The 26,050-nt window shown below is 35.7% G+C and overlaps 1 protein-coding gene across 2 annotated transcripts in view; it reads left to right on the forward strand.

Annotated features, from left to right (window-relative positions):
• The window catches only part of ARL6IP6 (ADP ribosylation factor like GTPase 6 interacting protein 6), a 35,987-nt gene extending 10,642 nt beyond the window's left edge, over window positions 1–25,345 (forward strand). Inside the window, exons 3-4 of one of the 2 annotated variants that reach the window (XM_021703086.1) lie at window positions 956–1,088; window positions 24,283–25,345. In XM_021703086.1, coding sequence (XP_021558761.1) covers window positions 956–1,088; window positions 24,283–24,376 — 227 coding nt within the window. In that variant the 3' untranslated portion in view covers window positions 24,377–25,345. The remainder of the gene's footprint in view (window positions 1–955; window positions 1,089–24,282) is intronic. The other variant, XM_044913294.1, reaches the window with a different exon arrangement.
• Window positions 25,346–26,050: the final 705 nt, after the last annotated feature.

The raw sequence follows: 26,050 nt of genomic DNA on the forward strand, positions 1-26,050 counted from the left end.
AAAATTTTTAAAAAAAAAAAAAAAAAAAAAAAAAAGAATTCCTCATATCAGTGAATTCTTATGTCAAAAGTGCATGGTATGGAAAGAAAGGAGTCACTTAATACTAGGTAATAAAAGATAGCAAGCTGTGATTCACAAAGTAAATGAAAAATGTCAAGACATTTTAACAGTGAAGTATTTTAACCATTTTATCTATAGTTGAATTTTATAAAGCTGAAGATAACTTATATTCTTAAGTTAAATTTGTACTCTTTTTCCAACGTTAAATAATTGAAATATTAGGGCGCCTGGGTGGCTCAGTTGGTTAAGCGACTGCCTTCGGCTCAGGTCATGATCCTGGAGTCCCGGGATCGAGTCCCGCATCGGGCTCCCCGCTCAGCGGGGAGTCTGCTTCTCCCTCTCCCGCTCCCCGCTCTTGTGCTCTTTCTCTCTCACTCTCTCTCTCAAATAAATAAATAAAATCTTAAAAAAAAAAATTGAAATATTAAACTATAAAATGTTATAACTATTTGTAATTATTTTATTAACTTATAATTGAAATGTTAAGATATTAAATTATATGACTTTTTTTCTTTTATTAAAAGGTTTTATTTATTTGAGAGAGAGAGCATGAGCGGGGGGAGAGGCAGATGGAGAGGGAGAGGCAACTCCCCACTGAGCGGGTCGCCAGATGTGAGGCTCGATCCCAGGACTCTGGGATCGTGACCTGAGCTGAAGGCAGATGCTTAACCCACTGAGCCACCCAGGCGTCCCAAAATGATATGACTTCTAATTGTGCTTTAGTATTTTATACTTTTGCATGGGTTTGCTTGTAGTAAGCTCAAATCTCTTATGTCACCTACATGCAATTCAGAAGTTCAGAAATACACATGATCTTTTGAACATGAAGATACTGGTTTAATTTAAATGGTTTTGGTGTTAATAATTAAAGTTTTCCTCCTCTCTTTCCATTAAGGATTCTGGACTCTACTTATAATATCTCTATCTGCTGGATTCTCCTGCTGTAGCTTTTCTTGGACAGTGACTTATTTTGACTCTTTTGAACCAGGAATGTTTCCTCCTACTCCTCTTTCACCTGCCAAGTTCAAGTAAGTATTCCTGTTTCTTCTTTTTAAATCCATTCCAACTCTGTTGAAATGCTAAAACAGATAGGAGCCAGAGGCTGCTTATATGTAAGATAACATGTGGAGGTCCCTGCCTCTATAAAATATAAATGACTTAAGGTTTTCAGTTTGGCTCAGCCTTTAGATGAATGGAGAATATTTTAAACTCCTTACCTAGATAATGCAATAGTTTTTTAAAAAATGAAATTCAAGAAATGTCTAAAAAGAAACTTTGATTGCTGTTTATCCTTTTGGGATGGAATTTCATTTAAACAGTTGATGAAGGCTAAATTTATATCAGCAATGTGAAAGTTTTACTAAGTGCATGTATAAATGGTCAGATTTTTATCAATTTAATAATTGGATTGGACTTCTCCTTAGATTTCAGTTTTGTGTAATAATTAGCAAGCATTTACGGCACCTAATTTATATGTCTAGATCAAATTAGATGCATTTCATTGTGGAACAACATTAAATTTCGTTGGTCTGTATTTTCTGTATTTCAAAGACTTGCAGAAAATTCAGTAGGCAGTGTTCTAATCTAGTTTATTTATGTCAGGAAAGCTCAAGTTTTAAATACTATAAATTTCCAAATAAGAGTATCTAAGAACTCTAGTTTGTTCCACAAACTGAGGGGTTGGGGAAAAGTGAAGAGTAGAAAATAAATTCTAGTTTAAGATATGTGTGTTGCCAGAGTATTATGGTTGTTATTGTTGCTATTATTACTACCAGCACCAGCTTGCTTCATAGACAGCTTGTAGAGATCAAATAAAATCTATTTGAGGGACTCTATAAATAGGAAGTTTAATACTCACAATATTTATTAATAATCATTGTATAACCAGCTCTTATTATTAGTAAACTTATATTTTTCTGTCTTATAAATCTATATTTAAAACTTTTGGCTTCACTTCAGATGAAACGTTATGTGGGTATTTTAAACATCTTAATAAATCTCTATATGAAACATAAATCATATACTTGCCAGTAAATTTTGTATATGTGTGTTAGAAGTAGTTGATGAGTAATTAATAATCTAAATTGACTAAGTTATACCCAACGGTGCAATACCATCCCATAGTTTACATTAGTACCGTTCAGTTGCAAAATTTATTTTGCTATGTGATACTGTGTTCAATTCAAATTTATACTCTTGCTGCTCGACGACATTAATTACTTGGTAACAAGGGGTATGCATCTAATGTTGATAATATAATGAGACTCTTCATAAGCCACCAAAAATCATAATCTTATTTTTTTTCCTTTCATTTCTTTATAGCTCACTTCTCTCCTGTTTCTAGCTAGTAGATCTTGCAGCCTGGATATCAGAAAGCATCTTGCACTTAAAATTATTCAGACTCTAGCCTGTCTTTAAGACATCAGTCTCCATCCACTTATCAAGGCTTGAAACCTTTATTCACTGTATTTATCCTTTGCCAAATGTACTCATTCCTGCGTTTTGAAGTGTTATTGGAATATTTTGTCTTTGTACCCTCAGTGTTTTTGCCCTTTATAAGGCCTTGGCCAGTGAACTTCAGTCCTTCTTCTCCCCTTCTCCAAACTTTCACTCTTTGAATTCATCCCGTATATTGTTACCTCTGTGAAAACAGATCTTAGTCACAGCTCTTCCTTGCTTAAAAGTCTTCAGTGGTTTTCTCACTGCCTTCAAAATGATGTCGACTCCCAAGTACAGCAGAACAGTCCTTCCCCAAGTGATCCTACCCAACTTTTCCAGCTTTATCTTCAGCTGTTTCTCCAGTGCACCCTATGATAACCCTGGCATCCCTTGAATAAACTGTACTTTTGAGATGCCATGACTTTACTCTTGCTGTTTTCTCTTCCTGGAATATCATTTTCCCTTGCAGATTCTCTTCTACCCCCACCAAAATTCATAAGCATTATAGATGTTAGAAGCTTTTGGAGTTAGAGAAAAGCATTTCAGTATTCTCTTAAATAACTGGAATTCTGTGGGCATTTAACTAATTTTTTAAAAATCATCTTTGCATTTTGAGATGCCTAGGTGGCTCAGTTGGTTGAGCATCTGACTCTTGGTTTTGGCTCAGGTCATGATCTCAGGGTCATGGGATCTAGTCCCAGAGCCCAGTGGGGGGCTCCGTGGTGAGCGGGGAGTCTGCTGGAGATTCTTTCCCTCTGTCTGCCCCTCTTCCTGCTCACTCGAGCGTGCACACGTTCTCTCTCTAAAAATAAATGAATAAATCTTTTTAAAAAATTACCTTTGCATTTTTTTTTTTTTAAGATTTTATTTATTTGAGAGAGAGAGACAGTACAAGAGAGAGAGCAAGCATGAGCTGGGGAAGGGCAGAGGGAGAGGGAGAAGCAGACTCCCCACTGAGCAGGGAGTCCAACATGGTGCTCGATTCCAGAGCCTGCCCCCCCTCATTATGACCTGAGCCAAAGGCAGACGCTTAACCGACTTAGCCACCCAGGCGCCCCATCTTTGCATTTTTTATTAAACTAGAACCAGTATTGATGACCTCTGTTTTCAATGTGTTATTAGTCATTCAATTTTTTTTTTTTAATTTTATTTATTTATTTGAGAGAGAGAGAATGAGAGAGAACACATGAGAGGGGATAGGGTCAGAGGGCAAAGCAGACTCCCTGCCGAGCAGGGAGCCCGATGCGGGACTCGATCCAGGGACTCCAGGATCATGACCTGAGCCGAAGGCAGTCGCCCAACCAACTGAGCCACCCAGGTGCCCTAGTCATTCAATTTTTTTTAAGATTTTTTTTTTAAATAATCTGTACACCCAATGTAGGCCTTGAACTCACAACCCTGAGATCAAGAGTCTTATGCTCCACTGACCAAACCAGCCAGCTGCTCTTACTCATTCAGTTTTAATATGAGATAGTGTTAGATTAGAGACTTAGATTGCATATTTCTTCTTTTTTTTTTTTAAAGATTTTTTATTTATTTATTTGAGAGAGAGAGAATGAGAGAGAGAAAGCACATGAGCAGGGAGCCCGATGCGGGACTCGATCCCGGGACTCCAGGATCATGACCTGAGCCGAAGGCAGTGGCTTAACCAACTGAGCCACCCAGGCGCCCCAGATTGCATATTTCTTAATACAGCCCTAAAACCACAGTTTTGAAATATGTACATTATGTTCACATATATATTTGAATTCCTTTCAATTTATAAGTTGGATAATTTAATTTTATATATGATAAATCAGCTGTTAAATACTCAAGGCCATGAGTGAAACTGTAATTTAAAATTACCTTGTGTTGATACAGACACAGTCCAAAAAAGGTATATAATAAATATAATGATAGATGATGGCATATTAACAGAAACCACAGACAACAAAGGCATATAATACAGTGTTAATTGGTGAAACTGAGTTTTTTAGTGAAAACCCTGCCATCTAGTGCTTGTGGAAAATAATGCAGTAGCTGTACTTCAGAAATGTCAGAATAAGTATATTCTCTATGTCACCAGTAGAGTGAGAGCTTGTACTAGGAAACAACTTCTCTACCTTTTGAGAAAGTTGAAATCTTCAGACTTTATTTTCTTAGAAATCTGATTGATGTATTTCATTAATTTGCAATATCATGCATTTACAAAAATATCTTTGTAACAGTCTATGTATTCTTTTATAACTTAAACAATGATGTTAATATAAATATTTTTCCTGATTATATAAAAGTAGTGCAAATACTTTGTTGCAAATTCAAAAAACAAACAAAAAAACGGGAAAACATAAACAGAAAGTGACTGCCAACATTTTAATGTATATCTTTCCATTCTTTGCATATTTTAAAAATTAAACTTGGGATCATAGTATACATACTGTTTTATAAACCTTTTTTTATTTAACATTATGTTGGAACATTTTTCCATTTGGTATTTCTTTTGAATTTTCAGTGTTTTAAATACACTTTAAAGACCAGTCATCATAGATGTCAGTTTATTTTTAAAGGGAAATCTAATAATAAATGATAGCTAGATTCTAAGATAATTTACTAAACAGGGATTTGCTTCACTAGAAACCAAAGAAAAGCAGGATAGTTAAGAATCATAAAATGAAGGGACTTTTTCCTTTATTTTTTTAATTTCTGGCACCATGAATATCAAACATGATGAGAGTAAAATAATTGTGTCTAATTGGTTTATTAAAAAAAGCAGTCTTGGGGCGCCTGGGTGGCTTAGTCGTTAAGCGTCTGCCTTCGGCTCAGGGCATGATCCCAGGGTCCTGGGATCGAGCCCCACCTCGGGGTCCTTGCTCTGTGGGGAGCCTGCTTCTCCCTCTCCCTCTGCCCCTGCTTGTGTTCCCTCTCTGTCTCTGTCAAATAAATAAATAAGATCTTTTTAAAAAAAAAAAGCAGTCTTTTGCTCTCCTTTGCAGATTTTAAACATTTAGGCTTATTTTTCCCCCTAAATAAGCTAATTGATAGAAGTGGGAAAAAAAATTGAGAGGACTATGTTTACTGTGGCTCTCGGTTGTTTATCCCTAAAAACATAAACTCCTCAAGGGAAGAGAAAACAACATTTTTTGATATTTAGTAAATATTACATGAAAGGTCTAATGAAATCAGCAATTTGAATCAATAATTCATTGGGAGAGTTGAGATTAGAAATAAAACCCTTTTCTTGTATTCATTATTTTTTCATATTCTTTTATGTTTGTTAGAAATTTTTTTAGTTGAGACTACTACAAAGTACCATACACTGGGTGGCTTATATACCACAGAAATTTGTTCCTCTCACAGTTGTGGAGACTGGAAGTCTAAGATCAGGGTGGCAGTTTAGTTGGGTTCTGATGAGAGCTTCTGGGTTGCACATGGCCTCCTCATTGTATCCTTACAAGGCTTAGATCAGGTTTCACTCTCATGATCTCATCTAATCCTATTTACCCCCCAAAGGCCTCACCTCCTAATACTATCACATTGAGGGGTAAGGTTTCAGCATATAAATGGGAGAGAGTGTGGAAGGGGGGACAAGCATAGTCCATAACAAAACTTAGAAATTTTCACTTTTATATAAGCACAGGACCTTTAGGAAATAACAGAATAAAAAACTTTGCAAAGTATGTTTTCAGACAGGTATTTAATGGACTTCAAAAGGCATATTAAGAAAAATTATTATACTGACTTAGCAAACTTTGAGTTAAAAGGTATACTGTAATGTTACACATGCAGACTTCTCTATTAGGAAGCATTTTCTTTGTGTATTTGGATCAATTATACTTTTAAGTTATTTTCTTAGTTGTTTCTGAAAATGTTACCATGTTAAATAATGAGACAGAGGCAGTAACTTCAGATTAAAGTATCTATATGGCTTTCCCAACTTCTCACTACTTTATAAGTCATTATTTTTCTCTTCTAGTCTACTTAATCAACATCTCCAGTTCACTTCACATTAGTTTTCCCCATTCATTCGTTCAGTTTTCTCAGTGATTGCCAAGCAGGCAAATATAACTATATATGTAATCAGTATTTCACATTGTGGTTATCTGCTTTAATTATAGTTTCCAGGAGTTAATGCATCTAGGTATGTGACCGACCCACGCAAAGGTAACTCGTTATTTAAGTCCTGATTGGGGAGGAAGTTAGGTATGGCTAGGAGCGCCTAGAAGCTGCGTTATTTCCTAACAGTGAATTTCACATTACCTGTGCCCCATCTAGTGGAGCAGTGATGTAGCTGCAGGTTTATAGTTCTTCAGCGTGCTAAAAATAAAAACTATTCAATTATTATAATAGGTCTCACCTAGGGTAGAAATGTTACTTTGTAGTCTAGAAATAAATTTAGTGGAAAAATTATAATATAAAAAGTGATGGGTTTAGCAAACAGCACAATGTCGAAAGCTCATTTGTTTTGTAATTAAGAATCAAAATATTTAATAACAGTGATACGAAAAATAGTGAAAGAAGTCATTAAATTTGTCTGCTTTTGTAGTGATTTTAAGATCTGTAGAGTCAGTCAAGGGTCAAGGCCAACCAGCATTCTTAAGTTAAGGGTGTTCCTTCATTGCAGTCAATAGAGTTAGTTAACAAAAGTCTTATTGTTGGAATGAAAAAATGCACATTTAGATAAAAATTAAAATTTAACAGCATATGACTATAACCTTCAAGCCAAGAAGTTAACTTTGTAGGCATAGGATTATTATTTTATGCTAGAAATACCCACAGAGACTTATTTTCAAGGAGAAAAAAATCAATGCTTGTGTTTAAAGTTAAGGATGGCCTGTATTATAGAAATCAAGGATTATAAATAAAAAGAAACAACAACAAAAGAACAAAATCAAGTATTACTGGAAATTTCAAATTTTAACCTTAATGCTGGTCAAAGGTAATATAAAAAAGTAAGATTTCTGGTTAATTGGCTATCTGAATCCAAAGTCTGGATTATTGAATCTCTTGCTGAGAAACTGATTTTAAATAATTTTTCTCCTTCTTGAGAAATATTATACAAATAGCATGTCATGCATTCACCACGTGTTGTAAATTTTGGAGAATGTCTTAGTTCCTCATAAAACCTCTGTTGTCTTCTAAGAAATTTATCATCACGAATATTACAAGTGAAGATGAGTCTTTTTGAGGATAGAATGAATTATTGGTTGTAATCATGACTTCTTTGATGCAGAGTTCATGGTCAAAAAGTAGGGAAACTTTACAATTATTGGTATTATGTCATGACTTCTAGGAATGTGCAAATGAAGAGTAGCGTCTTTTCACTAAACCTGCTTTAAATATTATCTATGGCATTTGACTGGCAGTCTACAGTATTTCATAGTTAATTAACAATCCAAGAGCTATCTGCTGCCTTCCTGAAACTGTTGGTCTTTTTTGTCAGGATCATTCTGAGTTATCTGCCATTCTATATCTTTTTCCAGTCACAAGTGATATTTGGTAAATATGAAGATACTCAGTTGCAAAAAAAAACATGCTTTTTTTTTTTTAAAGATTTTTTATTTATTTATTTGACAGAGAGAGACACAGCGAGAGAGGGAACACAAGCAGGGGGAGTGGGAGAGGGAGAAGCAGGCTTCCCACAGAGCAGGGAGCCGGATGCGGGGCTCGATCCCAGGACCCTGGGATCATGACCTGAGCCGAAGGCAGACGCTTAACGACTGAGCCACCCAGGCGCCCCAAAAACACATGCTTTTAATTAAATTTAATTTATTTCTTTAAAGCCTTGTTTGTTTGTTTTTTAAGTATATTGCCTATTTGGAATCTGCAAAGTAAAGTAGAAGTGAACAGTTGGTTTTTGTGTGAATTGCTTTTTGGTGAACGGTTTTTGGTAATCATTTTACAGACTAAAAATTAACACATGTGATCTGATACTCTTGCATGTGGGTTTTTTTTTTAGTAGGCTTCATGCCCAGCGTGGAGCCCAATGCAGGGTTTAAATTCACAATCCAGATATCAAGAGTTGAATGCTTAACCAACTGAGCCACCCAGGCAGGCGCCTCTGTGTTATTTTTTATGTATAGTGTCCTGGATGTAATCAGATGCTGAAATATTTATATTTTCGTTACATTTATATATGAGTATGTGTTGTAGAAGGGAAGCATACAATGAGTAAAATATTTAATCCTAGAAAATTCCAGTTTTAGGATTGGCATTGCTGTATTAGAATATTCTTTTTTTATTCAACATTAGGTTTATTTTTCTGTTATTAAAGAGTTTTCTCTAACTTCTTGTCCTTCTTAACTTTGGGGGCTTTAATTCTTGGGGGTTAAGAAGATACGAACAAATACAATAATAAAATCATAGTAGAAATGAGGTCCTGGGAAGGCCTGGGTGGCTCAGTCCATTAAGCGTCTGCCTTCGGCTCAGGTCATGATCTATGGGTCCTGGGATCGGGCCCTGCATTGGGCTCCCTGCTCAGCGGGGAGTCTGCTTTTCCCTTTCCCTCTGCCTCTCCCCCGGCTTGTGCTGTCTCTCTCGCTCACTCTCTCTCTCAAATAAATAAATAAAATATTTAAAAAAAAAAAAAAGAAAAGAAATGGGGTCATGGATTCTTTGGCAGTGATACGAGTCTTAGAGGTCAAGGTAAGTGGGTGACTTAGTATTTAAATTAGAAGTCCTTTTCCAGGCACAGTAGATTGAACATTGAGCACAATAAGTTGACTCTACAACTTTTTCATAAAGATTTTGGAGAGCTGCCTCTTTGTTGAATCAGATTCTTTATTGCCTTGAACTAATGAAACAGATGCCAGATGGCTAATTGCAGTAGGAGAGAAAACCTACTGACAAAGGAGATAGATCAAGAACTTGGCCTTGATATTTGAGCATCCTGAAGTTTCATTATCTAGATACTGTTTGGAGCCATCAGTTGCAGTGTGGTCACTATTAATAAATATATTGAGGTACTGCACTGTGGCTTCTTGAAGTAAAGGGTTAAAATATGTGCATGTCTTATATATTCCATTATTGTTCTGAATGGAGACTTAAATAGATATAACAAAATCCAGTAAGAAATCATACTCGGTTTCCTTGTTTTCATGAAGTAATGTAGCAAGTGAGTATTTGCTTTGTACCTGTTTGCTATGGCTTTTGCCTGTGTTAATTTACAATGTTTAATGTATGGGTTACTGAAAAGGCACAGGTGTCCATGTGCATAGAACAGCACTGATAAGAAATACTTGAGAGATAGCACTTGCCAGTTTTGTTCTTGGAACTTTTTATGTGTCAACAATCTTTGTAAATCACAAGAGGGAGCCTAGTATATGAAAGGGCTTATAAGATGGAAGAGGTGGCTTCCAGGGCGCCTGGATGGCTCAGTCAGTTACGTGTCTGCCTTTGGCTCAGGTCATGATCTCAGGGTCCTGGGATGGAGCCCCACGTCAGGCTCCCTGCTCAGCAGAGTCTGCCTCTCCCTCTGCCTGCCGCTCCCCTCCGCCCCTCACTCATGTTCTCTCTCTCATATAAATAAATAAAATCTTTAAAAAAAAAAAAGAAAGAAAAAAGGGGTGGCTTCTGAATCCAGGCTACACCATATACTGTCAGAAGAACTTTTGAGCAAGTCAGTGTCTCTAAGCCTTAATTTTTTCCTTTCTAAAATGGGATAAAAACAATGATATCCATCCTCATAGGCAATAAGTGTAAGTTTACTAATTAAAGCAACAGATAAACCAGGTGATAAAGCAGTCATGGTCCCAGAGTATTTCTTTTCTTAATTGGGATTTTTTTAAGCTAGACATCTAACTGTGGCCTACTACTGGCTGCCAATTATCTTTTATTGGTAATTGTTACTTATTTTGATATTTTATCCTTGTATTCTTTTGATATAGACACTTTCTTTAATGAAATAATGCTGATATTAGATAGTAATGATTTTCTTCTTTTTTTTTTTTTTTAAGAATTTACTTATTTGAGAGAGAGCACATGAATGGGGGGGTGCAGGAGAGGGAGAAGCAGACTCCCCGCTGAGCAGGGAGCCCGTCACGGGGCTCGATTCCATGACCCCAGAATCATGACCGGAGCTGAAGGCAGACACTCAACCGACTGAGCCACCCAGGCGCCCCTAGATAGTAGTGATTTTCAAACATTGTTCTTGGCAAAGTGAAAGTTTGGCAACAAAACACAGTGTCAGTTACTTCCTTTTTTCAAAATAATCTTTTTTTAACTGACTCATGAAATCTAAAGACTTGGGAACCCATTATTCTTATATCTTTTGTACTATTTGCCCTAACTTCCTATGGAATAAGGACTTTGTTTAATCAAGATAGTACTCAGCACAGATGGATGATTTGGGGCATTTTTCTACCTCAACACACTGGTGAATAAAGTTAAAATGTTTGACTTTATTCAGTTTGCAAGCTAGTAGATTGCTATATATAGATAAACTGTGGGTTAATACATACATACTTTCATCCAACCAGATACACCTTTATTTCCCTTTGACTGATTTTCAAGGGATTGTAGTACAATAAGAGATATTTAAAATGTATACATACGAGGGTGCCTGGGTGGCTCAGTCTTTAAGCATCTGCCTTCGGCTCAGGTCATGATCTCAGGGTCCTGGAATCGAGCCCCGCATTGGGCTCCCTGCTTCACGGGGAGCCTGCTTCTCCCTTTCCCTCTGCCTGCCGCTCCCCCTGCTTGTGCACGTTCTCTCTCTCTCTCTCTCTCAAATAAATAAAATCTTAAAAAAAAATAAAATGTATACATATGTAATTCCATTTTAAAGAACTTTGCTCATCTTTAGGATCTTTCAGTGCCCATAGGTCATTACATTAGTTAATATCACACTGGCAAAGCATGGGGTTATGACTCAGTTAAAATTTCTAGTTGGCAAAATTTTAGATAGAAGACTAGTGTGTATAGGGAGGGATAATTATTGCAGGATTGAGATCCAAAAGGGATTAAAGACCTCATGCAGACCATCCTTATGCTATACAGGAGATAGTAGGACCAGAGAAGTTCGCAGTATAGCTAGGAAACGAAATAAAATGCTAAGGAGAATAAAGTCTTTTTAAAAATAAGGAAACTCTTTAAAGTTGAAATTTTGAATTCTATTATAGTTTACTAATGTGTAGATTGCTAAGTCAACTTGCTCCATTAGGATGGTACATACTTTATTTTAATATTTATTTATAATGAAGTCCTTGAGCCCAGTAAGGGGCTCCATCCCAGGACCCTGAGATCATGACCTGAGCCAAAACCAAGATTCAGGCGCTCAACTGAATGAGCCACCCAGGCACCCCAGCTCCCACGTATTTTTAAGAATGATACATTACAGTGAAGTGTTTATGTTTATACTCACCTTTTACATCTTTTAAGTAAATATTTATCCAGATAATCTTTACCTCAGATTTATCATGAAACCCTGAAGTCAGTACACAGTCATGTTTCTAATGACTTTGTATTTTAATAGCATTTTCTATTTTTCAATAATTTAGAAGTTTATTTGTTAGGACAGTGACCATGACTTAAAATTTGTCCTTACTGATTTATAATTTGTGATTATAGAATTAATACAAGCTCATTATAAAACAGCACAGAATTATATACTTCTTTTTTTTAAAGATTTTATTTATTTATTTGACAGATAGATAGAGAGCACAAGTAGGCAGAGTGGCAGGCAGAGGGAGAGGGAGAAGCAGGCTCTCCGCTGAGCAGGGAGCCGGATGCGGGGCTCGATCCCAGGACCCCAGGATCATGACCTGAGCCGAAGGCAGCCGCTTAACCGACTGAGCCACCCAGGCGCTCCCAGAATTACATACTTTTGAAGGTGAAAGGCTTGCAGAGTCTCATTTTAAATAACCTGAAATATAACTAGTGTTAACAGACTAGTTCATAATTATTTCTGTATTTGTAATCTTCTTGATTAGTAAAACCTTATGACTATATACATATGTGAATATGTGTGTATATGGTTGTGTGTGTGTATGCATTTGAAGTATATCACTCCACTCAAATATAACCATACTTTAAAATCTGGTAAGCTAACTAACAAGATAGTTTTAATCTTATTCTTTGATACTTCATTCTAAAAATATTTTGCTGTATTTTATCCTAAGAGGTTATTTTGAATGTACATATATAAACACACTTATATACCCAGTGTGTAGCCACTGTCCTAACAAGGTAAATCTGTAACAGGAAGAAAGAAGTAGGAGAAATTTTCCTCTTCAGGTAGTCTCTTACTTGATTTCTTACTTGAATTCCCTGTCATAAAAAATTTCAAAGAAGTCATGAAATCTTTTTAGAACATGATGCTACAGTGAAACAAATTTTATAAGTGTTCGTTCAACCTATTTCTTTGTTTAAAATTACAGTGAATTTGAAGTTTTCATATAGAAAGTAATTGGGATAGATTTCTGAAGTGACGGTCTAGTTAGAAATCTCCTTGCTAATTTGTAGATTTCCAAATAATGAGCAACAGTATTTACTTTGAGGCTTTTAGAATCACCGGAAGATCTAGCTGAAAATAGAGATTCTGATTCATTATGTCTGGGGTGGGGTCTGAGATTCTGAGTTTCCAAGAAATTCACAGGCGTTGCTTATATATTGCTGGTCTATGGACTATACTTTGAATAGGAGGGCTTTACGACAGAAGTCAGCAAACATTTTCTGTAAGGGGCCAAGTGGTGTATATTTTTAGCTTTGTGGATCATATGGTCTCTCACATAGCCTTAAAGTTGAAATAAGTTGATTTTTAGCACCAAAGCAGCCATAGACAATACCTAGAGGAATGAGTGAGGCCATGTTCCAGTAAAAAGAAACAGGTGCAGGACAAGTGTGTCCTAGTTTGCCAACCCCTGCTTTAGGAGACTACTCTGAAATTAGATGGTGCTTACAAAAGATTTTTAATTTGGGGGCTATATATATATATATATATATATATATTAGGTGGGGTAGGCTTGTCTATTTATATAATTTTAATTGGCTAGTTTTATAGCTGGAAGGGTATGACACACATTTCTAAAAATCACATTTCAATTTTGGAAAACAAGTAACTGCTTCATACCTTATTGATAAACTTAATAACTTACTGAATACCTGAGTTTTAATGAATAAGTGATGATACTAAAGTAGTAATGAAAGATCAGCTAAAGGCTGCCATTTGAATAAGCAGGAAAGCTTACAACTTGAGGATGTTTAAAATTATAACAAAATAAAATAAGACAGCTGCTCTAAAGCCCATTGTTATTTTACTCACTTCTTTAGATTGTGAATCCAAAGTGACTTCCTTGCCAAGTTTGGGAAATGTTTTTCAGGGTTAAGAAGTGGAGTGGGAAACATAATTTAGTGGCGAGGAAAATAATTTTAATTGAAATTTTACAATAGGAAAGCCGAAGTAAATACAAATTTTTGTTGTTCAGTTGTTATGAACTATAAGAAAAACAGGCTTCCTTTTACCAGGCCTTGTGTAAAGAAAAAAGTTTGATGTGCCTGTCCTATAAAATTGCAAAACTGTAGAGGTCAAAAGAAAGGTCAAGTAGGAGATAGAGCCTGGAGCAAAGCTAATGAAATGTTAAAATAGCAGAAGACTTCAAATTCATTCTAAAATAGGGCAAGGCCTGTGGTGTTCCATATAAAGGGAATAATGAGGCAGAGTTGAATCATCCAAACTAAGATCTGAGTAAACAGAGTTCACAACCCTCGTAGTCTGAACTAAAATCTCAGCTAGCACTATCCATCCATGCATCCATCCATCCATTGATCCATCTCCTTTTTTTCCCCCTGTGGCTATTCCAAAGCCTTATCACATCATACTCTTTTCTGTGGGCTCCACTTCCAGTCACAGAAAGGTCATTGTGAGTGAACTTAACTGCTTCTTCCATCCCCTTCTCAGGATTATAAACTTACTTTACATACACACCCATTATCCTATTTCTCTTCTCTCAGAGTATTAAGTGTCCTTCCACCTGCCCAAACTTAATTTTACTTCCTTTGCTCTAGATCCTATACCCTGCCCATCCCTGCAGTTCCATTTTTCATATATCTTCAGCCTTTCCCTTTGTAGCTAGTCATCTTGTTAGAATATTTCTAAAACATTCGAGTTTCTCCTCTGGTAGAGAAAAAAAATCCTCATGCCCAGTTCTCCTCTCCACTTCTAAGCATCTTGGAAGAATAGAGAAGGGGTAGGCCCTGTCTCCACAGTGACTGCATTTGCTAGCAGAGGTATCTTGCAGTTACCCCTACACTAAATTGTTTTCTCCTTGAATTGACTGCAGTCCTCCTAATTACAAAATTTAATGTTCTTTTTTTTTTTTGAGAGCGCTTCAGTGCGCATGCATGCACACACACATTGGGGAGGGGGGTGGCAAAGGGAGAGGGAGAGAGAGAATCCCAAGCAGGCTCTGTGCCCAGCCTAGGGCCCAGTGCAGAGCCCAATACAGGGCTCGATCTCACAACCCTGAGATCATGACCTGAGTTGAAAACAAGAATCGGATGCCCAACAGACTGAACTACCCAGGTGCCCCGTGCATTTTTCAACCCATTATTTGAGATGGCTTATGATTCCTCCTCAGAATTCTTTTCTTTCTTAATTTCTATGACACCACTCCCTCCTGTTATCTTTCAGCCTTCTGATCACTACTTCTCACTTGTGGAATCATTTTTTCAGCTGCTACTAGTTGGCTGAAGACTTCCAAGTCTTATCTGGCCTGCCTTGAGGCTCTTTCCTGAGAAACCTGCCTTTTGGTTTTTATTTGTATTTCCTGTTGCTTGCTGGGAATTTTTACTTCAGTGTCCTGCAGGCATAATTCAGTTTAGTATATCTAAAATTGACTTCATTATTTCTCACTGCCCACCAGCCTGTTTCTTCTCCTGGCTTCCCAATCGCGGTGAATGATATTTTATCCAGCCAGTAACTCAGGTGAGAAACCTGGCATTGCCTTCAGTTCTTCCTTCTCTCTCAGTAACTCCAGCCAGTCAAGGACACAAAATAAAGGCTGGCATTTATTGTCTGTGTGCTCAATAAATGCTAGGCACTGTAACAAATATTGCTAATGCTATCTTAGTCTTCACAGAAACACTATAGAGAGGAATTGTTATTCTCATTTTAAAGATAAAGAATTAGATTTTCAGGTAAGTTAATGTAGTTTTGTAAGTACTAGAGCCATGATTAAATTCCAGTTGAAAGAGAGTTGGCTTTCCAGATCCTTTACTCTAACCATACTAAACCATTAACCACCTCCATTGTTTCTTGCTTCTATACATGTTGTTATTTCTTTAGAACTCTAATTTCCTCATACTCAGTTTTAGATCAGGCATTAACTCTTCTGTAGAATCTCTCCCCTTCTACAAGCCAGACAGCTCCCTTATGTTCCAGTAATGCTGTCTAAAACTTTTAACACTTCAGCACATTGTGTCATTAGACTCTTGTCTTTGAAGGCAATACTGAGGACAGTACTGATTCTTGCTCATTTCTCTATCTCCCATATATAATGCCTGATACAGATAATACATTATGTAAATTTTGGTGAAGTAAAAGAATAGAGAATTGAGAAAATTATAAAATAAAGAATCAGAGTATAAAGTAAGGGGTGAATGTATGTTGTTCTTTCCTTAACGAGAGACAGCAATTCCTAAGGGAGGGAAGCTTCCTTTTTAAAATTCTAACCCTTATGTCCTAAATAGCACTGGTAAAATTAGTTGGAATACACACATCTTTATTCTCTCCAGCAATTTTTAATAAGTAATTTTTAGGAAAAAGAATACAAAAGAAGTTGTGTCATTTTGTGTTTCTGAAAGGAACATAAAAGGAAATACACTTTGCAAGTAATTGAAATATAGTGGTGTTTAGTATTTTCCTTCAGATTTTGGGTTTGGTTAAGAACTTTTGATTCCATAGGGGCGCCTGGGTGGCTCAGTTGGTTAAGCGACTGCCTTCGGCTCAGGTCATGATCCTGGAGTCCCGGGATCGAGTCCCGCATCGGGCTCCCTGCTCGGCGGGGAGTCTGCTTCTCCCTCTGCCCCTCCCCCCTCTCATGTGCTCTCTCTCTCATTCTCTCTCTGTCAAATAAATAAATAAAATCTTTAAAAACAAAAAGAACTTTTGATTCCAGATGAGGAACTGATAGTTATTCCAACCAAAGCTCACACAGCTTAAAATTCTTTGGGAATTGGGGATTTCTTGGCCAGGGATAGAACAAAAAATAAAAGGCAACTCACATGTGTGAAGGGGGAATAAATTAGTACCAACTAGCTCATCCTATCTCCATCTGAGCCAGTCAGACACAGAAACAAATAGCCAGTTGGTTCTTATTGTGGACCCTTAATATAAACTTCTTATTCTGGTAAGCACAGAGAGCTTTCTGCTTAGAGCAAAATTGGTTAGCATTGAAATGACTGTTTCAAATGGGGGGAATTCTGTCATAAAAGCATGTCTTAAATGCGGGAACTTAGGGAGAGGAAATATTGGAATTAATGTGATATAAGAATGAAGATTTCAATTCAATAGAGTGTAGTCTGGTATGTAGTATAGAGATTCAGTTCAAGGTCAACCAGTGAGTGCTACAGTAAAAACAATAAACAACATGAAACAAGAAAGGAGACCTGCTAGAACCTGTTGGTCTCTCTCTTAAATAAACAAAGGCAATTTATTTGAAACTTTTGGTAGTGCCTTATTCAGTACCTTAGTTTTAATGTGGTTCCTTTTAATTTCCAGAATCATTGAAGTAATTTGAATCTTAAGTTTTATATATATTCCATTCCTATAAAATATAAATAATTAAAATATAATTCTTTTATAACTTATTCACTTTATAAGTTACTATTAAATATCAATATAAATATATTGCTAGAGAGTATGTTTCCAGAGTACAAAATCTGGATGTAAATATTGGAAGTCTAAGTTCTCTAGAGAATTACAAAGGGAAATGATTATGAATTTGTAGGAAGACGGTAATACCAAGCAGAAATGTACATATACATACACAAACCCATAATTCTTTAGTTTCTTTCTTCTATCTACCTCCTGGGTCTGTTTGTATAATCTTATTTTTTGTTTTTTTGTTTTGGCTTTGAGATAGGTCTAGTTGTAGGTATTTTGCTTAAAGGAAGGGAGAATGAAATACAATGTCAAAAGAATTTTTAAAAATCTCATCTGTAGCCAGCTTTCTTTTCTATATAGGCTAACATTTATTATTTGCTATGTGCCAGACACCTGATTCTCAGCTGTGTAAGGGAAGACTGTATTTTTATTTCCATTTTGGGGAATTGAGTCTCAGAGAGGTCAGACAGTTTTACCTTCATACCCCTTGTAAGTGGCAAAGCTGACACTCAAACACATATCTGCCTAACTAGAGTTTAAATGCGTAAACACTAACAGGAACCAAATAAGTATTTCATTGCAGCATTCTTTATTATTGGAAAGAAAGTCTTTAGAACCAGAACCAAATAGTATCTTTTTTATAACTTATATTTTAGGGTATGGAATTTGTTCTATTATAACGAGTCTATCTTTGTAACCATATTTTTTCCACTCATTTTATTTTTAATTTTATTTATTTATTTGTCAGAGAGAGAGCACAAGCAGGGGGAGCGGCAGGCAGAGGGAGAAGCTAAGCAAGGAGCCTGATGCGGGACTCGTCCCAGGACTCTGGGGTCATGACCTGAGCAGAAGGCAGACGTTTAACCAACTGAGCCACATAGGCGTCCCATACTTATATTTTACATACAGTTGACACAAAAGCATTTCGAAGGAATATTAATTTGTTACAGTGTGTTTAGGTATATGGAAAGAATGTGAGTGGCTTGGAAGGAATTTTATCTTGAATTCATTTTCTTGGTCTCATTGATATTTGAAATAATAATTGTAGCAAATCTCTAAAAATAGTCATGTCATTTTCAGAAGTTCTTTAAGCCTATTTCAGAGACTGTGAATGCTGAAATAAAATGGAAGGTTTTCAAAGTTAAATATTTCCATTAAATAGTGCTATGAGATGATGGGATTTGATTTCTTTGGGTGTGTGTGTGTGTGTGTGTGTGTGTGTGTGTGTGTGTGTTTTCCACCTATTCAGTAGTATAGTCCAAATTAGAAATCTGTATGGCATGACAAAAATCAGCTTGACAGGGCTAGGTATTATCTACCTACTTTTGTGGGTTTGACAGTATTAATATTAAATGATGCTGAAGTTTTACTTATTCTGGATAGAAATTTCTTTATTTTATATCTGATCAAGTTTTTGCTTTGTTGGTCTAAAATATATAATAGAGGAAAGCGTTACCCTCTTATTTTTTTTATTTAAAAAATCTCTACACCCAACATGGGTTTGAACTCACAATCCCGAGATCAGGAGTTGAATGCTCCATCTACTGAGCCAGCCAGGTGTCCCTGGAAAGTGCTACCCTTGATCAAGCTTATCATTTTCCTTTTCCATACCTTTCCCTTCATGAAATTATAGAAGAATTAATGAGCAAAAATTGTATATACTCCACCCAATTTTCCCAACCTTTTATTACCATTTGCCTTGCAGTGTGTGACTACTTCAGATCATGAAATAAAAAGTCATGAATGACTTATAACAATAAGAAACATTTTGGAATCCTTAGTAAACCTCATGATAAAACTGAATGAAACAACACACAATAGATGCTTTGGGCCAGTAGGGTTTTCTTTTTATTTTGTGTCAGACCAGTAGTGCCTTGTCTTATACATGCATGCAAATTAAAATTAAGAAAGAGAGGAATCTGGGGGGCTCAGTCGGTTAAGCGTCTGTCTTCTGCTCAGGTCAGAATCTCAGGGTATGGGATCAAGCCCCACGTCAGGCTCCCTGCTCAGCAGGTAGTCTGCTTCCCCCTCTCTCTCTGCCCCTCCCCCCACTTGTGTGTGCTCTCTCTCAAATAAATAAAATCTTAAAAATAAATAAAATTAAGAAAGAATTTGTAATAGACCATAAGTACCTTCTGAGCCTCACACTGAGAGTGAGCCTTTCAAGAACCTACAAACACTAGAATTGCAGGCACTTCCCCCTTTTAATCTTACTCATTCTTTCTTAATATTCATAGAACTTGTGGGATCACAAAATAAAACAAAAGGGCTGAAAGGAAACTGCCTAAAATCACCAGTTCTTTTTACTCTGTGTAAATATAGCGATAGCTCTTTTGAAGATAAGCTGAATCTTGATTTCTCCTACACTGATAAATGAAAAACCATGATTAGGAAAAGGAGGAAGGAACTAGAAATAATTGTCAATTTTGTTCCTTCTGTCTTAAAAATGCCTATTGGTAAAAAGTAAAATTTCCATACGTATATTTCCTCACCTCTTCCCCCAGCCCCTATATAACTTATACAAACATAGATCTGTTTCTGGATGCTAAAATCTATTCCAGTGTCTTTTTCTGGTTCTGGTAACTTCTTTTTTTTTAAAACTACTTTGTGTTTATGTTATGACTTGATTTCTAGAATTTTTCTTTGCTCTTTTTGCATGTTTACTGTGTGAGATGAACTTAGTACCAAAGTATCATTTTCCCACCAAAGTAATTATGTTGAGCTACTACTGAGATCTCACTGAATTTATAGTTTCTTTCTGAGGTAATTGATATCTTTACAGTCTTGAGTATTCCCAGATTATGGTAGGTTATTTCTCTTTACTCAGATACTCTTTTAATGTCTTTCAGTAAAGTTTTATTTTTAATTGCAATATAATTCACATAACATAAAACCCACCATTTTAAAGCATATAACTCAGTGATTTTTAGTGTATTCTCTGTGTTGTACAATTACCACTCTCTAATTCCAGAACATTTCCATCACTCCAAAATGAAAATCCCATACTTATCAGTTACTCCTCTATCATCCCCTCCTCCAGACCCTAGGAGCCCCTGTTCTACTTTGTCTATGGATTTGCTTATTCTGGACATTTCATGTAAATGGAATCATACAAGTCCCAGAAGTGTGATCTTTTTTTTTTTAAAGATTTTTATTTATATGACAGAGAGAGACACAGCAAGAGAGGGAACACAAGCAGGGAGAGTGGGGGAGGGAGAAGCAGGCCTCCCGTGGAGCAGGGAGCCTGATGCGGGGCTCGATCCCAGGACCCCGAGATCATGACCTGAGCCGAAGGCAGATGCTTAACGACTGAGCCACCCAGGCGCCCCAGAAGTGTGGTCTTTAATGTCTGGCTTCTTTCACTTAGTGTAGTGGTTTTAAAGTTCATCCATGTTGTAGCCTGTATCAGTACTTCTTTACTTTTTATGGCTGAATTACATTGCATTGTATGGATATGCCACATTTTGTTTAATTTATCTGTTGGTGGACATTTGGTTTGTTTCCACTTTTTAGCTCTTATGAATAATGCTGCTATGAACATTCAGGTGCAAGTTTTTGTGTAAAAACATGTTGTTAGCTTTTGAGTATATACCTGGAATGGAATTGCTGGATCATATGGTAACTCTCTTAACTTTTTGAGGAACTGTCAAACTCTCTTATGCTATACCATTTTATGTTGTACCAGCAATGTGTGAGATTTCTGATTTCTCCGCATCCTCACCAATAACCTGTTCCTTTCTTTTCTTTTCTGTGTTATAACCATCTTAATGGGTATGAAGTGTTATCTCATTGTGGTTTTGATTTGCATTTTTAGAGTGACTTATGATGTCTAGCATCCTTTCTTGTGCTTGTTGGCCTTTGTATATCTTCTTTGCAGAACTGTCTATCCAAATGCTATGCCCTTCTTTTTTTTAATTTTATTTTATTTTTAAGATTTTATTTATTTTTTGACAGAGAGAGACAGTGAGAGAGGGAACACAAGCAGGGGGAGTGGGTGAGGGAGATGCACGCTTCCTGCTGAGCAGGGAGTCTGATGCGGGGCTTGATCCCAGGACTCTGGGATCATGACCTGAGCTGAAGGCAGACGCTTAACGACTGAGCCACTCAGGCATCCTGCTATGCCCTTTTTAAAAATGGATTTTTTGTCTTTTTTTTGAGTCATAAGAATTTATTTATATCTCAGATAGTAGATCCTTGTTATATATATGATTTGCAAATATTTTCTTCCATTCTATGGGTTGTCTTTTCACTTTCTTGATATTGTCCTTTGAAGCACAAAAGTTTTTTAGTATGATGAAATCCAATTTATTTTTTCTTTAGTTGCTTATCTAAGAAATCATTGTTTAATTCAAGATTGTGAAAATTTCTACCTATGCTTCCTTTTAAGAGTTTTGTAATTTTAGTTATTTCATGTAGGTCTGGTCCATTTTGAGTTAATTTTTGTATATTATAGGAGTTAGAGGATCAAATTCATTCTTTTGCATCCAGTTGTCCCAGCACCATTTGTTGAAAAGACTGTTCTTTACCTATTAAGTGGTCTTTGGTACCTCTGTTGAAAGACTAGATCTATGAGTTTATTTCTGGCCTCTTAATTCTATTCCATTTGTCTATGTTTGTCCTTATGCCAGTACCATACCATTTGATTACTTTGTGTTAAGTTTTGAAATGGGGAAGTATGAGTTCTCCAGCTTTGTTCTTTTTCAATATTGTTTTGACAGATTTATTGACATATGAATTTTGGGATCAACTTGTCCATATCTGCAGAAAGAGGCAGTTGGAAAGGAAAATTGAGAAATTGTACCGAACTTATAGATCAGTTTAGGGAGTGTTGCCATTTTTACAATATTGTTTTCAATTCCATGAACACAGGATATCTTTTTATTTATTTAGATCTTCGTCGGTAAAGTTTTATGATTATCTTCATGTGAGTCTTGCACATTGTTAATTGTGTTTCTAAGATTTTATAATTTTCATTCTAAGGATCTTTTACTTTTAGCATAAAATTTCTTTTTGACTTTTTAAGTTTTTATTTCAATTCCATTTAGTTAACATACAGTGTTATGTTAATTTCAGTTATGTAGCACAAAATTTTTTTAATTGGCTAATGCTGCTGTATAGGAAGTTGTTGATTTTATCAGGGATAAACAAATAGACCCAAAGAATGGAATAGAAAGTTTGAAAACAGACCCAGACATACATGGTTATATGCCTTAGGACAAGGCACCACAGCAATTTAAGGAAGGGGAAAGATGGTCTTTTCAGTAAATTGTGATGAAAGAATTGGATATCCATAAGGAATAACAGGAGCATTGGCCACTACCTTATAAATATACAAAAATTTTAGATGAATTATAGACCCAAAAGGTCAAAGGAAGAATAAAGCTTCTCTTAAAAATAGTATATCTTTATAACCCTGGAGTAGTGAAAGATTTATTGAAAAGGCCACAGAAAAGTACTAACCATTAAAAAGAAATAAATTGGCCTGTATTTAATAAGAACTTGTTCATCAAAGGATCTTATTAGAGAGTGAAAAGGTAAGCCATAAACCGAAGAAGATATTTGTGATTATTGACAAAGAATTTGTGTATAGAATATGCAAAGAGCTCTGGAAGCCAATAGAAAAATGAGCAAAAGATGAACAGGAATTTCAAAAAAGAGAATATTTGAATGGGCAATAAGTATGTTTGTCATCAGAAAAATAAATATTAAAACCACAACAACAGACCCACTAAAATTAAAATTTAATTTTAATTTTATTTATTTTATTTATTTAATTTAATTTTAATACTAAATGTGGGTGACAGTGCGGAACAACTGAAACTCCTACATTGCCAGTAGAAGTGTACAGTAGTCAACTACTTTGGGAAAATGTTTGATGTTTCTACTAAAGTCAAATTTACATTTACCTTATAACCCAGCAGTTCCACTCCTTTGAGGAGTGTATCTTCTTCATTCCCTGCCACAGATCTTTTAGGGCTAGAATCCTTCAAATGTTAATTCAAATCCAAGTACCTCCCTTTCTGTGACCTGTACTTAGGAGAGGAGGAGAAGACATAGGTATGGTGACCTTAAGTCCAGGGTTCTTACTGTTAATGACTTTGGGCTCTTATTCCTGCAGTGCACCTCCCTGTATGTCCTCAGTTTGGATTGTTCCAGTGAGGAAAAGATTCTGTTCTTCCTCCGGCACCAATTGGATATTAGCTTCTATTTTTTTTTTTTAGCATGGCTCATCTTTATGAGGATAAGCAAAGAGTATTATTGCAATAGTTAGTGGAGGGAATGTTAAAGAAAATGTAGTAAAATAAGTAAAATTGCTGTAAGATAGAGGAATCAAATGTCAGGGGAAATCTGTGCACATAAGCTAGTTGGCACTCATAGTAATCATAAAACGAGATGTGTCTTTGCTGATACTTAAGAACTCATTGAAAGCCACTTCAGTTAAGTAACCTATTAAGTTGAGAACTGAAATGTCTATAAAAGACATAATCTGATTTATGACTCACATATGGACAAGTGCTGTTTTTAGTGCTTACAGAAAGAGTAGTTTCTTCATGTAATCTAAAAATGGTACAAACAGGACAAGTACCTGAAATAATACATATTTTCAGTTCTAAGTGAGAACAAGAGACAGGGAAACAGTGCTAATTAATGAAAGAACATGCTTGTAATGTAACAAGATTTATACTGTAGAATTAGGATGATAAACTCAGTGACTATGAAACACAGTAAAGAAGTTTAAGGGATTAAATTGAACATTTTGCTCTAATGAAACTGAAAAATTATATTTGATAACCAGGACAGTTTTTGACAGAGAACTTAAGGTCACTCTATTCACTAATCCTGTAAATGTCCAATATTCTCTTTTAATATGTGTAAAATATTAGGGAAACATATTTTTAGGTTGTAAGCATTTTCAATAAAAATTGATGGTGTTTTGTTATACCAAATTACATTTGCCTTTTTTTCATTTGTTTTTTTCCCCCTAGGAAACTGACTGGACATTCTTTCCACATGGGCTATAGCATGGCAATTTTGAATGGCATTGTTGCTGCTCTTACTGTAGCATGGTGCCTCATGTAAACCCACACCGAAGCAATATTTTTGGCAAAACTTAGTCATGATTGCTTTGTAATAACAGGGAAGAACATCATTTCATCATTTGTCTACTCAGAAGACCAAGAAACCTGCTGTTATGTGGTTCAGATATGTCATATCATCGTCATTATGGAGGACCTTCTTTTTTTTTTTGTAAATGGAGGACCTTCGTAAGCACCATTCTAGAACTTAGGCATTGAGAATATCTGAGTATTAAGTTTCAAGTAATTTCTTAAAAATGTGAGATGTTTACCTCGTCTTTTTACTTTTGTGTGCATTGTCCTTATAAATTATAGAAACATTTTAATGGAATTCAAACGTGAAAACTTGAATGTGGGATGCTATGTATAATACTACATTTTTGCTAAGAAATACTAGTCGACTGTTTAAATGAGATAGAAATACTTCTTATTTATTCATGATATTAGAAAAGCAAACAATGCCTACTACTTCGACATTTTATAGAAGCTACTTTGAAATCAGAATATTTAGTTTTCAATAATCATAATCAATGGAAGGTGCATTTATATTTTTTAATGGTATAATTCCTTATGTGTTTTTTTATATATTTTCCTACTACATATTGAATTTGTATGTTTTTTAAATAGCTACATCTAGACAAATGTATATGTTATTTTTTAGCTGGTGGAAAGCTAATACCTACCATTTTAAATAAGTATTTTGTTTTTTTTTTTAAAAAGCAAAAAAAAAAAAACCCACAAAAAACAAACACATTGATCTGAGTTTAAAATTAAGTAAACCTATTTTAGCAAAAAAGTCTGATAAAAAGTAAATTACTTAAGCCATTAAAATGTTTGAGAAAGTTGAAGTTGTTCATTATTTGTTTCCACATTTGCAAATATTTGTCTTCGTGTGTATATGATTACTCCAACGGAACTGATACTATTTTGTTTTTAATAAATAATAGATCTGAAATTTTTATATTTAGAAATGCTTGAACTACTTTGTTTTTTTGTTTTTTTGTTTTTTTTGTTTTAATTTGAGAGAGAGAGAGAGAGAGAGAGCACATGAGAGGGGGGAGGGTCAGAGGGAGAAGCAGACCCCCTGCTGAGCAGGGAGCCCGATGCGGGACTCCATCCAAGGACTCGATCCAAGGACTCCAGGATCATGACCTGAGCCGAAGGCAGTCGCTTAACCAACTGAGCCACCCAGGCGCCCTGAACTACTTTGTTTTTAATCTCAGCGATTTAGTTACCAAAATGGAAAAGGTATTTTGATAGTGTTGTTTCATAATTTTCATATTTAGATATTCTTCTACAATTGTGGTGTTTGTTTTTGTTTTCATAGTCATTAAGTTTAATTGTTCCTACTTCTTTTCTAAATACCTGTTTAGAAAGTCTCCTCAATTTTAGAAGGATGAGCTATTTAAAATGCTGTTTACCCTGGCCATAGAAAAATTTCTATTAGGAAAGCATTGTGTAGCAAAACTACTTATTCAGGCTGAATGGGAAATGAGTATGTGCAGTGTGTTCCTGCTAGGTGCTAAGTGTTGTTACTGAGTAAATGATTTAATGATATTTCTAAAAGTCTTAACACATTTTTGCTACTCAGAAACCTTCCATTGGAAATGACAAATGCTGCTCCAATTTAAATTATCTGAAGTGGTTAGATTAATATGGGGGGAGGGGTGTGTGTGTG

The sequence above is a fragment of the Neomonachus schauinslandi genome, chromosome 3, assembly GCF_002201575.2.
Source record: "Neomonachus schauinslandi chromosome 3, ASM220157v2, whole genome shotgun sequence".
Taxonomy (NCBI): domain Eukaryota; kingdom Metazoa; phylum Chordata; class Mammalia; order Carnivora; family Phocidae; genus Neomonachus; species Neomonachus schauinslandi.